General features: G+C 46.9%; 1 protein-coding gene across 2 annotated transcripts in view; it reads right to left on the bottom strand.

The window, feature by feature from the left end:
* Positions 1-13,803, bottom strand: part of tgfb2 (transforming growth factor, beta 2) — a 46,415-nt gene extending 32,612 nt beyond the window's left edge. Inside the window, exons 1-2 of one of the 2 annotated variants that reach the window (XM_080748698.1) lie at positions 13,738-13,803; positions 12,535-12,924 (exon numbers count right to left, since the gene is read on the bottom strand). In XM_080748698.1, the coding sequence (XP_080604824.1) occupies positions 12,535-12,892 (358 nt within the window). In that variant the 5' untranslated portion in view covers positions 12,893-12,924; positions 13,738-13,803. Of the gene's footprint in view, positions 1-12,534; positions 13,479-13,737 lie in introns of those variants that run through there. The other variant, XM_080748697.1, reaches the window with a different exon arrangement.
* Positions 13,804-15,896: the final 2,093 nt, after the last annotated feature.

The following is a 15,896-nucleotide window of genomic DNA, read 5'->3' as shown; positions in this document are numbered from 1 at the left end:
ATAGTCATAAAGTCAGCAATAGTAAGTAAAGTAAAGTATTTACACACTTTTGTCAGCAATGAGCACTGAGCTTGCTTTTTTTAATCTTTCAATAGCACCCCTCCCCTTCTACATTGAGTGACGGCCATGACGGTACATCATCACATATGCTACAGTAGAGTGTGATATGATTTGACAACAATCACCCATGTATAGATTAGGAGAAATACCAATACCAGAGCTGCATGTCTGCTGTAGCTATATACCGGTATATAAAATAATATACAAATTAAAAGAGAATATTTGGCTTTGAAGTACAGTACTCGAATAGTGATTTGGTATTCGAATATTCGGTGAATGCCCTCGTGCCAACATTGGCACAGGGAGGTAGATTTTTATTTTAAAATCAAATATTGTTTGATTAAAATTCTGAACTTTGACTGGGGAGGGATTCAGGGAGATATGTGGATTATTGCTCAGAGTCTAATGATCTCTATAACAATGTCCTGACAATCAAAATATGTCAGACTTTCTGATGGGGTGCCATTAAAATGTATGTTGACATGATGGCACACTGACTATTTACAAAAACAAAACACATGGCACTTAATTTAAAAAAAGGTTGCTGAATTGTTCAAACAAATAAAGAGATGAACACGGTATACAGTATTACAGACAGAGATACGAAGAGACATGTGCACAAAAGAGAGGACAAAAGAGAGCAGTGAAGATGATGAAAAAAACGATTAGGACGTGTTTGTGGAGGAGAAGGTGTTAATGATTCATTCCCTCTGTGGAGAGAGTGGATCAACGCGCTGTAACGCTACCCGCCGAAAGACCCATCAACGGGATTTATGCATGGGGAATCCAAGTTCAGAGAGGAGGAGGAGGAGGAGGATGGTGACAAAGTGGAGGGAAGAGCGATGGAAGGACAGCATGAGAGATAGGAGGGCTGGGTGTGGGAACAGTCACACAGCAGGCGGGAAGAAAGCAGCCAGCGGACAGAGAGATGGACAGAGGAAGGGAGGGAGGGAGGGAGGGAGGGAGAGAGAGAGAGAGAGAGAGAGAGAGAGAGAGGCTGATTTACACACGACAAAAACAACATTGTCGCTGTCAGGTGGGAACTTTGTATGTCCAAAAGTGTTCCTTTTTGTATTATTTTAAAAACGAGTTAAAGTAGTGAAAACAGCCGATCGATCTGCTATTTTCACTAGTTACGTGCGACAGTATTGTATGATGATGCAGGACTTGAAAAGACCTTGGAGATACGAGGTTTCTGTCCGACAGTGACTCAATATACTCAACTGGAGAAGGTGATGTGCGTTTGCCATACGCTGTAAAAACGAATCTCAAGTGCCAGTCGACTTTAACTGTGTGTGTGTGTGTGTGTGTCTGTGTGTGTCTGTGTGTGTGTGTGTGTGTGTGTGTGTGTGTGTGTGTGTGTGTGTGTGTGTGTGTGTGTGTGTGTGTTTGTTTGTGTGTGTGTGTGTGTGTGTGTGTGTGTGTGTGTGTGCGTGTGTGTGTGTGCGTGTGGAGTGTGTAACAGTGTTAAAATTGACACTCAGGACACGGTCGTTTCGACCGACGTATAAATCAGTCCTTTTAGACGGCGGAGGGGAAAAAGGAAAAAAGAAAAGGCAAAGAGAATAAGACAGGAGAGGAGAAAAGGAAAGGAGCGAGGGAATGTGAGACGGAAGAGAAGAGAAGAGAGAGAGAGAGAGAGAGAGAGAGAGAGAGAGAGCTCCCGCCTGTCTGGTTCCCTACAGACGTCCTCCGCCCTGCCGCTCACCTGCCAATAGCAAATTGAAAACAACTCCGCACATAATCCCTGGGAACTAAAAATACCCGCCACTTTGAAGCCCCTTCCACCAAGGCCTGTCAGTCTCCACAGCCCCATTCCCAGCAACAGATAAACACACAGATATACAGGACACACAAACCGGACACACACACACACACACACACACACACACACACACACACACACACACACACACACACACACACACACACACAGGGGTGTCGCACCAAATGCTGGGCCCTGGGTACAAGGATTCACTGCGGGACCCCCATTATTTTGTGCTTTAACTATTGAAAAATAGCAGATCTACAAGCGCCGCGAGCTTGTAGATCTGCTATTTTTGAAAAAAAAAAAAGTATTTTTGGAGCTGTGTGAAACACAGGCTCCCTATACGTAGCTTTGTGGGTCTGTCTGTCTGTGTGTCTGTCTGTGTGTCTGTATGTAGCCTGACTTCGGCACGCTACTAGTCCCACAGTTTTGCCACCACACACTCGCGCCATATGTCAAATCGACCGGCTTACTCGGGAATAGTGGGCTAGTAACTTGCTAAGAGAAAGGTTCAATAGTTTAATTGATATTAATTTATTAGTGAATTAATTTTCCCCATTGACTTATAATGGCAATCGCAAAAACTCACATTCAATTATTTGTCTCTCGCAAACCATAGGGGCTAGAGTTTCAAGACTTGGAGAGGAGGTTCATAATGGTTTCAAGGATTAAATAAAAAATAATTGTGTCATTTGGCCGCATGGTGGCGCCATAACACCCCACTTTACGTTTTGACCTGTAACTCTTGAACCGTAGGTCGGGAAATTAAAAATATTTTTTCCCTGGATTCCTTGGGTCATGACGCATCTCCCCATATAGGCCACGCCCATTTGCGCCATGATAGATTTTCCGCCATCTTGAATTTTCTCCAAAACACACTTTTTGCTCCTTTTCCTACATATTTTCTTCAAATGTCACAAAAATCGGTACACATGATCCACACACACACACACACACACACACACACACACACACACAGCTCCACTTCACACGGGTGTGATTTTTAATATTCTTTTGAAAAACCTATGTTTCTATGTCAGTGGTGCTCAAACTTTTTCATGTGAAGGACCCCAAAATGATATGTATTTGGCCATGGACCCCAATCTCAAAATGTTTAGTTCCAGGGACCCCCCAGAAGCAAAATTTTACAAATGTTCGCTTAAAGAATACATATATTCAAAGATTTGCAGACATTTTCACCACTTTTCAAAAATAGCAGATCTACAAGCTCGCAGCGCGGCACTCGGTGCAGCGCTGTGAGCTTGTATATCTGCTATTTTTCAATAGCTAAAGCATAAAATAACACTTTTCACATGTACTGTATACAGTACATGTGCTCGCATCCATGCATGCACACACAGCCTCTTATGGGCTTCCTGCACAGACATGCACACATCATTTGAGACACAAACACGTGCACATGGACAGTTGCGGATATACAGTATGCAGAAAAACAAACAAACACACACACACACACACACACGCACGCACGCACACACACACACACACGCACGCACGCACGCGCTCGCGCACGCACACACCAGAGGGAGTTGGCAGAGCCTGCAGTCAGATGAGAGATGAGCGAGCGTGGAAGGAGGACAGGGATGATTCTGAGCTGCAGCCACCAGACAAACACATGGTCCCTCTGCTCTGTTGCTGTATGGCAACCGGAAAACAAGTCTGCAACAAGCACAGTAACAGAGACACGCAGGAGATTGACAGGGGGAGAGAGAGGGAGAGCATTCGGGTCAAAGTCCCCACCACCAGGATAGAAAAACGAGTGCACACACGCACGCACGCACACACTCACGACACGCACAAACAAACACACGCGCACGCACGAACGCACGTGCGCGCGCACACGAACACACACACACACACACACACACACACACACACACACACACACACACACACACAGGCTTGATATCCACTTGAACCCTTGTGTCCCTATTCTGGCACTAACATTGGGTGAAAATAACAGTTCCTGCTTACGCGTCGTGAGCTTTTAGATCGCCTATTTTCGAAGATATTTGGTGCACGGGGGAACCATACTCCAATCTACAAAGAATATAGGGTTTAAGTGGATATACTGCAAGCTCACAGCGTGTAGATCTGATATTTTCAGTGCACAACTAAGTATAAATCTGGTTACTTACACACAAATGTGCGCACGCACACGCACGCACACGCACGCACGCACGCACGCACACACGCACACACACACACACACAGCTACTAGACCTTGTATGTTACTGTGCAGAGTGGGGCTAGAGGAGACAAGCTTTGGCTCATTAGTAGCTAAATGACACAGTGCTGCTGCGACCACAATGCACCAGGCTCTACTTAACCGTGATATTGCATAACGCCAGGCTCAGATGGACTTTTTAACACTCTCACTCAGGTCTCAGGATTTTACAGTGCTAGCTACCTAGCTACACTATAGCAGGGGTCTTCAACAGGGGGTCCAGGACCCCTAGGGGGTCCTCAGAGTTACTATAGGGGTCCTCCAAATATTTGTGTGATAGAAACATTTTTCTCCTTTTTTATATTAACCATGTGAACCCTAGTGTCCTTATTCTGAGAACTTTAGCCAAAAATAGCTGATCTACAAGCTCACAACGCCTGCGAGGCGTTGTGAGCTTATAGATCAGCTATTTTTGGCAAAGAGGTTTGGTGTAGAGGGGAAAAAGAACAGCCTAAGTACATAGCTCAACTTTATTAAGTATTGACGGTTCAAGTGGTTAAATATCTGAAAACACAAAGTGACATGAATCCAAAATACACTGACGATTGTGCTGTCAAACAATGAAACTATATGGAATCTATGAAAAGGTTGTGGGGGTCCCTGCTTCATCTCTCTCTCAAATAAGGGGTCCTTGGCCTGAACACGTTGAAGACCTCTGTGTTAGAGCATTAGCGTCCTGGTTTTACCTGCACCAGCACGGTGTTAACCATAACTCATCCCCTCCCCCCTTTATTTTGCACTTCTTCTGTTAAGACTATCGTCTTACACAGGGACCTGTGCCGTTGCTGTAAACAATACAGAAAGTCCTGGAGCAGAAGTTGTTATTCTTTTTGCTCCCCCACTCTCTCATCTCACTCTCTCTCTCTCTCTCTCTGTGTTACGCAATGCTGCTTGGCCGCGGTGGTTCTGCAGTAAGTTCAAATGGCAGCAGCGTCCAGGTCTTGCGTAAGTCGGGCCCACAGAACCCCGCTTCTCAACAACAACCCCGGCAGAGCAGTCCGTCACTCAGTCAGGATGAGGCCCAGAGGTCCTCAGCTCTAAGCCTAATCCTGCTATCTCCTCTGTCTCCATCTCCATCTCTCACTCTCTGTCGGTCTGTCTGTCTGTCTCTTTCTCTCTCCTCTGTCTCCATCTCCATCTCTCACTCTCTGTCTGTCTGTCTCTTTCTCTCTCCTCTGTCTCCATCTCTCACTCTCTGTCTGTCTGTCTCTTTCTCTCTCCTCTGTCTCCATCTCCATCTCTCACTCTCTGTCGGTTTGTCTGTCTGTCTGTCTCTTTCTCTCTCCTCTGTCTCCATCTCCATCTCTCACTCTCTGTCGGTCCGTCTGTCTGTCTGTCTGTCTCTTTGTGTGATCACTTCATCACAGAAGAGAAAGTGGTGCCGCGAAACAAAGACAAGTCCTTTGGCCATTGCTTTGACAACTGAACTGAAATGTATTATTTCAGGTGGCACCCTTCTCCCAAAGCACCTTATAATAAACAGCAGTACAGTAGCTTAGGATTCAGGCCTGCTCCACAACACTCATAACTAAGTTATACATGTTTATAACTAATCTATAAACATGCAGATGTTGATGTGTACACATTAACTATTGTGGGGATTGAACCGGTGACCTTCCGATTAAGAGGCTCCATCCGTTCTGGCAACTTGCTGCCCCCTAACAACTTGTGCTCATAAACACAATGGTCAGATGTAAAGTAAGGCCAGACTTATACTTATTTGCTTGCCGGTGTCACGCAACTAAGTATAAATCACCCTTTAAACTGCGTACAAGGGCCAAGTCATAACACTGGCTCTGCAGTTCCAGTGAAATTACCATGAAAAGCCTGGGGCCCAGAGTGACAAACAACAAATCCTTAAAACCAAAACACAGAAGCACAGTGGAACAGCGTCTTTGCCAGTGGGGCAGGGCGATGACAGCCTCGGGGACAAAAATTCAACAAACAAAAGCTGCCCCCTCCTAATGACGGCTGGGCTGGCACGGCTTGTGAGCGAGGGTCTTGTGCCAGACCTTCTCTCCGTGAGTGCGCGGCTCGCTTAATGAAAGTTTGCTGTTACTGATGAACGTGACGACGAGGCTTTGACCGTGGTCCAGCGGCGAGGAGTGCGTGCGCTCTCTCCGGGGTCGTGTTTGTGTTCATCTGTTTGCCCGTTTTTTGGGAGTTCTTTTTTTCCACAGTCCTCCCTTCACAAACCAACATGCACGCCACACGACCCGGTTTATTTACAGAAGTGCAAGGGGGTGGGGGGTTGAGGGGGCAGAGTGTTCACTTAGACTAACTAAACACTATCCATCATACGAACAGGCACAAGAAGCTCAACACATATAGGGGCTTTCACTGTACCGCGGCTGGCTACCACATCAGAACACACAAACACCACCACTCAAACACAAACTAACAATGACTGAGAGGCACATGCCCACATGTTAATTTAACACATGCGAGCATAGGCTACTCAAACGTACAAGCGTGCAGAGCTTGCACGCACACATGCACACGCACGCACGCACACACACACACACACACACACACACACACACACACACACACACACACAAACACGCACGGACACACACACACACACACACACACACACACACGCCCACACACACGCACGGACACACACACACACACACACACACACACACACACACACACACACACACACACACACACACACACACACACACACACACACACACACAGTCACTCAGTGCATCTTTCATCTTCTACTAAAACACACACACATATATAAACACATGCACAGACAGAACTGTCACGTTATTACATTTCCATATAAACAGCTATTCCTGAATGTGCATTTATCTTCGAAAAGGCCTCTCAGTCTGACACGTTCTGCTTCCTATTACAAAAGTGACACGTCCTTCCTGCACGTAGCTTTAAGGCCTGATTAGAACTCCTTTCTGCAACTCTGCACGTAACATGTCATAACAGGCGGAAATGTTCCAAAAAAAATAATAATCAACAATTCTCAAACTTTTCAAAAATAGGCTAAGATAGCCGATCACACCGCGTCGTGACATGACCTTGTAGCTCTAGGCTACTTTCACGCTCATCGTACAACAAATGTGACACTGAGTGGTGCAGATGAACACCAAATGAACGACAATTTAGCCAAGTTGTTCACACCGGGTTCATCGTCGCCTGAGACGGCGCGCGCCTCCGACACGGTTTGGTCAATAAAAGAAACATTTTGGTGGCGGCGCCTCCGTCTCAGCAGCGTCCTCAGTAAAGCCCTTTGCACACAGGACAGTTGCGTTTCTTCCGTTTGCTGTATGAATAAAACGCATTGGATGAAAATGATATTGTCCGTTTTAACCGTGCGGATAAACGCGCCTGTGTGCAAAGGGCTTTAGAGTGCATGGCTAGGATCCCAAATCTGGTAGTCTCGAATCCCAGCGCGGCTAGGACTTTTTTTATTCCCCTGAACGTGAGTTGCTGCATGCGCATTGCAGTGATAAGACCAATGGGTGATAACGGGTCTACCAGCTCCTGGTAGCCAGTAGACATACTACTGAGCCTTAGCTAAGGGGTGACAACAGTGATAACAGACCCATACTAAGGGATGATAATGTAGGCATCAGGTGCGGCCAGCGAGATCACCAGTATCTAAAGCACTTTCAGTTCATTTGCCTCCTATAGTTGCATAGTGGGCTCAGACAGATATTATGGCATATTTATAAGCCAATTACACATTAAACAAAGGCTGACGATCAAGTGTTTAAAAGCACTCATAATGTTTTTCATTTGCTTTTAACAATCCAAACACTTGATGTTAAAAAGCTGTTCAAAGAATAACGCAGTGAGTTATTACCTGATGGAGCTAATTAGCGCATTTTGAATGGCGAGATCTCTAAATAAAAAGCAGAATGCAACATGTGGTCCACATTTTGTAATGTAATGAGTAAATGTGCAGCGCTGCATGTTCACTCCCAATAACAACTGACCTCTCTTCTCTGGGCCTTCTACTTTGAAATCTTAGCCAAACACCTCCCATGGCTGAGTTATGAGAAAAGATATGCAGTTGTGGCCACTCCATGTTACTGTCAAACGTGCTGATACAGTATGTGTGTGTGTGTGTGTGTGTGTGTGTGTGTGTGTGTGTGTGCGTGCGTGCGTGCGTGCGTGCGTGTACGCGCGTGTGAGAGGGAGAGAGGAGTGCGCGTAATTTCCATTACTGTTCCAAACCAAACAGCGCATGAGTAAATCAGATGCCACATGTCATTAAAGGTAAACATGCAATGTGAAAGGGCAACTTTTATCAGTGCCTGAATGAAACAGTTGTTGGGAGTCTGCTGGGCCAATCCGGTGCGAGCTCGCCCGCCGTCAAGGACATCTCAATTGTAAAGCCTTATCAAGAGAGTTGGACAGTGTTACACTTATGCTCTCTACGCGCCCCAAGAATAACACAGCATTGCTACTTTGTCACATTTGACAGAGGCCATGTATCAGTTCTCTCTCTCTCTCTCTCTCTCTCTCTTGTTCTCTCATATTTCAACAATGTCAACGTCATCCTGAAGCATTCGGCACTCGTGCCACAGATATGGCAAATGCACATACTGTATACGGTAAGATCCTCAGTGTAACTGTAAACATATTAATCTATAGCTCTGAGAGTGTACAAATGTAACCAGAATTTGGTTACACTCAAGCCGTTAAATGAACACTCAGAATTTTACTGTGTATATACCAAACATGCTACAACGCCAATCAGGAAGTCTCCGGATGCCGATAGAAAAACAAATATAAATTTGAAGTCGCATAGTTTAAACACACAGGGGGGGGGGGGGAATCGGACATTTGAAAGCAGAAAGCGGCCCCAGTCTTAACACACTAGGGTCAGTGTGTTCACAGGCTGCTTTGGGGCAACTGGGGGAACTCTATAGCACACAAGAGACATACAATAACGTAGGGGGGCAGACAGGCCCATGCCAAAGAGGCATTTATGTATACTCAGCTCTTCTACTGGGCATGCAAACAGGCAAACATTGTATCAAGCAGGCCCAATACATTATAGCTAATTTACAGGTCATTTATACCAGAGAAAAAGTTGTGCCATGTAAGTATGTGGCAATACAATCATGAGTACAATTCACACACTTTAAACTAAGGCAATGAAACACATGGGCATCATCACGGACAGATGTGGCAATGCTTTTGTGGAATGGCACAATACAGAGACTTGAGAAGGATGGGAAGAAGGGATAGAATGGGGTGGATCTCAGCATATACCAGCAGCAGAAGCTCCGCACCCCAGCAACAGTGGGTCTCCTGCTGGAATTTTCCATGGAGCAAGTGGTAGAGCAGAGCAGAGCAGAGCTCAGGGCCCTGATGCAACATACGTATACTGTATAGTTGCTATGCACAATGCCATGCAGATTGCTCGGTTTCAATAGTTCACTGTTGGCCCCTGCCAGAGCCATGTCCCTCTGCCACCCCCCACCCAACCCTACACCCCCCCTCAGCCACTCCCCCTCGCCCCCACAACACAACCCCTCTCCCCCACAACCCCTCTCCCTCACACATTTTTGTGCAGGTTCCAGTGCCGTTGTGCCCTGCGGCGCTGCCTCCAAGGACTTCCTGGCGCCCTACCAAATAAGGTTGACACCCTTGTGTGTGTGTGTGTGTGTGTGTGTGTGTGTGTGTGTGTGTTTGTGCACGCCTAAGCTGGCAGAGACGTTCACTCTGACACCCAATCACACCAGCATGGCTGCCCAGTCGAGGGAAGAGAGAGAGAGAGAGAAAACCCAGTTCATATCAGCTGAGTGGTTGAGGGGTTAACTGCTGGTTCAACCTCTCTCTCTCTCTCTTTCACTCTCCCTCCTTCTCCCTTCTTTATCTCACTCTCTCTGTCATCGTAGCGCTCCAGATCTAAGGAGCTGGGCAGCGTTAGAAGTTAAGATTAATAGGAACACATTTTTTAATAATCTGGCCTTTTTCCTCTGAATGTTGACTTGGTATTATTTATACCGTGTAAATGCTTCCATGGTTGCACTTGGCACGGGGCCAGATCTATTCATATTTAGGGTATTTATACAACAGGCCGGGCCAAGGATAACACTAATGCAAAATACACCTTGGGGCATATAAAGTATCTGCTAATTTATTTTTCCTTCATACCATATACTCACATTCCTGATCTGAAGGGGAAAACCATTTCAAAGTTAATGGCACTACGGTGTCATTTCATATTATTATAATAAATACAGCCTGCCATGCCTTTGAAAGTGAGCATACGTGTAGGAACATTGCATATTACCCTGCATTTATTAAACACATGAAACTGGGGGATTAGTTAGAAATGGCTCGGTTAGTCTGATACACGGATCACAAACCTGAGACATTTATCCACTTAGTGTGATTTATGCAGGTAACTGTGAGTGACACATAAGCACACACACAAACGAACGCGCACATGCAAAACACGCACGCACGCACACGCGCACACACACACACACACACACACACACACACACACGCACACGCGCGCACACACACACACACACACACACACACACACACACACACACACACACACACACACACACACACACACACACACACACACAGAGAGAGAGAGAGAGAGAGAGCCTGTAACACGGTATTATTGTGCTGCCCATCTCTTAAAGGGGAGAAATGTGGTCAGGGACATTAAGGAATTAAGAAATTAACATTAGGTCAAGATTGACATGGCTTTAAACTAGTCCTGCTCTCTCTCTCTCTCTCTCTCATGCACGTGACACACTGACACACAAACATACACACACAGACAGGCACACGCGCGCGCGCGCACACACACACACACACACACACACACACACACACACACACACACACACACACACACACACACACAAGGTAGCCATTCTTTGCAGGGTAAAGGGGGGGAGGGGAGGGGGTCTTGGATCAGTGTTCCATTGTAGTCTGCGTCTACCATTTCATAACTATACAATAACAAGTTTTCACGGCGGCGCCGTGACTGAGGCAGCAGGCTGAAGGAAATCATTCCACCTTACTTCATGAGAAGGAGAAGTTCACGTCAGGCTACTATTCTGTGTTGATGTATGAGCGCTGCAGCGCGCGCCCAGCTCCGTGCTTTATGGCTGTTTTCCCTGCGACCGGTCCAAGAAGAGAGAACGGGATGGTTTTTCCAAAACAATCACAAACCCACGTGACAACATACTGTACTTATGACGACGTCAATTCCATATAGCCTACAGCCCGTTATTATTCCCAGCCCAGGGCAGGCTCCATTCCAGCAATTGCATACTTTGCGCGTTTTGTGCGCACAGGCAAGCACGCACGCACACCACCCACCCACAAACATGTGTGTGCGCGCAAATGCGCAAAGTGTGCCATGATTTGACTTGTTGTAAACAACACGGAGGATTCGAACCAGGCTCGGCTCCAGGATGAAATGACTGAGGGGGCAGTTGAAAATGGCAAGGGGGCACTTCAGTTTTTATATAGTAAAACAATATGTACATAAACCCCCCGGTTTCCCACGCGTGACACCACAGTTTGAACCAGAGGTGTCATTTCAGGGGGTAAAAAAGGGGCTGGCAAAAAGAAAACAGTTTCAGTCCCTTTTCCAAATTCCAAATGAAATAGACGCCTTAATTGTGAGCTTGTATATCCACTATTTTTGGAGAGAGAGAGAGAAGTGAGAGACAGAAAATATTCACCTATAATGACATGCACAATTAAGATAGCAGGGATATCTTATACCAGGTTGAAAGTGGTTTATGGTTGCAATACAGACTACACACATATCTCTATATATAACATGTGTGTCTGTGGAAATGAACGGCCATGAAATAACTAAATGTGGGGGTTAAATGTGAACACTAGGGCATTGGTTCTCCAAGTGGGGTCCGTGAATCGCCGGGGGTCCTTGAGGGAGTTCCAGGGGGTCCCCAGCTAAATGATAGTTAGGGACCAAATGGACCCAGCCTTAAGGGTCTGTAACTCCAGCCTCTCAGAGTTAAATTAACATTGATTTTACAATATAAATTGTGGTCCCAGGGATAGAAATACCATTAAATGCAGGTCTGTAGGCTGTAATGCATGTCAAACTGGGGGTCCTTGAAATTAAAATGATTGAGAATCACTGCTAGAGCCATACAAATCTTCTCTTATATGAGGGTCCCTGGAATATCTTTTCAAATGGGGGTCCGCGTGCAATTAAGTGTCAATTTCGGGGTCCATCCATGACATGAAAAGGTTTGCGCAAAGTGGATCCCAGGGACTGTGGGATCCTGGCTTTAAAATTGACCCATAGGCTACAAGTCTGTAACTCTGACAGTGTACAAATGGACGGGTCCATTTGTACAATGTCAGAGTTAAGGGGAGACCCACTTTTTGAGAACCACTGAGAGACCCCAAATGACGCCCCTGGTTCGAATCCACGGTGGCTCCAGAGAGACGCACTTACTTTCTGAGGGAACGTAGAAGGGCTGCATGTCGATCTTGTGCACCTCCTTTGCATAGTACTCCTCCTCGCTGCGCTGGCGCTCGCACGTCGCGGCGCGCTCGTTAGCTTTCTCCTGCAGCAGGTCCCGCGTGCTGTTGTAGATGGCGATGATGTCCCGGGACACCTCCTCGGGCTCCGGGAAGCTCTCCGGGGGGCTGGTGAGCTTCAGCTTGCTCAGGATCTGTCCCCGGATGGCTTCTATGCGCTTCTTCATGAACTGGTCCATATCCAGCGTGCTGCACGTGGACAAACCGAGCGCCACGGTGGCTAAATCCAGAGTCAGGAGAAGGCTTAGGATGTAGAAGTTCATCTTCTTCATCAAACGAGATGTTTTCAGCAGCTTCTTGAATTCTTGAAAATATAGATAAAAAAAAAAAGAGTATGAATTGATTAAACTAAATATGATCGGAATAAACCCATTTCGCGGAGAATATCAAGACTGCTTCAAATGGAGACAACTTAACACTTGCATGCCTTGAAATTCGTCTGAACTTTTCCCCTTTCTTTTCAGTTTCAGCCAAATATTTCGGATCGCGCCGTAAAACCCATTCACCCGTCCCGGTGCAAAAATCCGTTATTCGGACAGAGCAAACGGCATCGATCTATTCCCAGTTGGTGACAATAATAATAAATAAGCGCATGCCAGGGGTGCGTAAAGGTGGTGCTGGAAGTCGCCAACGTCAGCTGTATCAGGCCATTAAGTGTCCACGGTCACAGGCAAAAGAGAAAACATTCCGATGAAAACACAAAACTATAACAACTAAGTTGCTATCGCCAGCTGAGCAGCACAGACGTGTAGCCTGCGGGATAGCGCACACCTCCACCGCATCAGAACGAGCACAGCTCTCCAACCGTGGCCAGCAGCAGCAGCAACGCACGCAACGCAACACAAAGCCCGTCTTTGATCGACTGTGGCAAACTTCAGGATCTTGATAAGCGAGCCATTGCGTTCATCAACAGACGGACCCCCAATCTTGAGAGGTAAAAAAGGGGGGGAGTGAAAAATAAAATCCGTCCTGGCACTCGCAAGGTGTCAAGTTGTCAGTCGTTACAGCTCATGCGTCGGTGTATGGAGCAAAAAAGGAAAAACGCCAAGCGAAATCAGAATGACACGAGCAGCGAACACTGTTCCTTCATATATCGGGGCCAGGTGGTAAAACAAACCGATGTCTCTCTTCTATTCAGTGCCACAGAGGACCGTTTCACGCCTGTTCCCTCTCAGCCCATCTAGTTGAAGAACGGCTCAGAAATGCACTGCTCCTCTTTTACGCGTGCCAGTGGGACAGCATCAGCGGGCGGCCGCTCGCAGGAGAGATTTATAAGGGACTAACGTTACCACGTGCTCCCCCTTCCACAAACTGAGGTTGTGGTCATCACTTTCAGACCAGGGGACCCCTTCAATTCCAGGTTACGAGACGATTTATTGTGAATATGAGTGCTCGGCGCCCAATGGGACAGTGCAGCGGGTAATGGCCTATTCCCATATACGCGCAATGACACTGGGTCCTAAAGCCAGACAATTCAATTGCTTCACAGGCTGAACCTGAACGCATATTAAAAAGAAAATGTCCAGTAAATCCTCCAGGGTGGGGAAATAAATAAATATTATAAAGATATACATACACAAATACTTTGTATAGGCCTATTATATACACACATCATACACTGCAACATGGAGCAAAAGCATACCCTCCCTCCCAGTCCCAGTGCACTTAATCAATAGCCAACCCCTTTGGCAGTTTTATCTGCCAAATGGCAGGTGGGAAAGCTCTTAAATTCCCCAATGTGAAAACCCATTAAAGGCAGAGTTGATACCGTATTTAAATGACTGCATGTCAGATCATGCAGAATCTCTGACCTACCTGACAGCATATCCAAGTTGTGCGGAGAAGCATCAAGTGCATAAGGTACGCTGCTGTGGTTTACACATAGAGAAACCCTATCCAAGCCATGACAGGAGCAACATGGCCCATTCTAGAGCAAACTGAACCATTGCCAGATCCACCTATAGGAACAGAGAACAATGAGGGTAATGAAACGAGCAAAACCCATATCCTTACACCTGTCTTAGAATTGGATCATGTCAAACATGAGTCAGGAGTGGACCTACACCCCCCTCTCTCCTTTTCCACTCTCCCACAGTCCCAACGCCTTGTGTGTATGCCAGCTTGATTTACGTGTATGCGCCTAAGAAAATCTAACTTTTTTTTCATCATTTGCCAAGGCCCTTTTGCCTCCCCTCTCACAAGAACCGTCTACACCCCTACCCTACCAAAGCTAGCCATTTATCAGCAGTGACAGGCTCTCAGAAACTCTCTCAGCATCCAGCCCACTGGTGTAAACCAGATGTTGTCACTAAATCAGTACCCACATAGACAGATGTGAGGCCAGACGAGGTGTGGGTGTCTGTCTGTGTGTGTGTGTGTGTGTGTGTGTGTGTGTGTGTGTGTGTGTGTGTGTGTGTGTGTGTGAGAGAGAGAGAAACAGAGGGGGTAGCTGTTTCATGCTTAGACAGTTGCTCTGTGTACCTTCCAACACCTGCTCACCACAACTGCAAAAACCGTTACACCAGATTGGGAGTAATTGACATTATTGTTGCAGGTCTCCACACTGAAGCCCTCATTTCTCATCTATAGAATGTATTTGCTTGTGTGTGAGTGTGGGAGAGAGAGAGAAAGAGAAGCCCCTATCAGCTGTACTTCAGTGCACCTGCACAAACGTCCAGCCCCGGGTCTCGGGACCCACGTCATCATCTGCAGCCCCTGTGAACCTGGCGTACGTACAGGCCCCTTCACACTGTCCTCAACACAGTCTCAGACACGCATCCAAAAAGGTCTGCGCTGATCCAGGGTGGTCCCCGCCGATCAGCGGGAGGAGCCCGAGGAAAGAGGGATGACGACGATGAGCGACAGTCGAGGCAGTAAACGAGAAGACCTATAGCGACCTGCTCTCGAGCTGTGTGTCAACAAGGCCAGGGAGGAAGGCTGGCATTCCACAGTGGCAGGCCACAGTGTTGCCATGACGAATGAGCGTTCTGCATGGTGGAGACAGGTCTGCAGAGACGCGCCGGCATTCTACTCGCGGCGATAAGGCCCTCGGCAAATATTTCCACTCGCTGTGTGGCGAGGGCCAGACAGTGGCGGAGAGACGGGTAGAACGAGCAAGAGAAAGGAGAGGGGAGGGAAAAAAAAGAGAAAGGGAAGAGTCAGCAGAACTGTCAACGCCACATCGCCTTGCCTCCCAGGGTCATTTTGAGGCAAGGTGAGGGTGTGTGCGCGCGCAGTGGGAGGGGGGCAGCTTCGCCTTGGCAACAGTCCAGCAGA

The sequence above is a fragment of the Nannobrachium achirus genome, assembly GCF_963921795.1.
Source record: "Nannobrachium achirus genome assembly, chromosome: 2".
Lineage (NCBI taxonomy): Eukaryota > Metazoa > Chordata > Actinopteri > Myctophiformes > Myctophidae > Nannobrachium > Nannobrachium achirus.
This window is presented reverse-complemented; position numbering and strand designations above follow the sequence as displayed.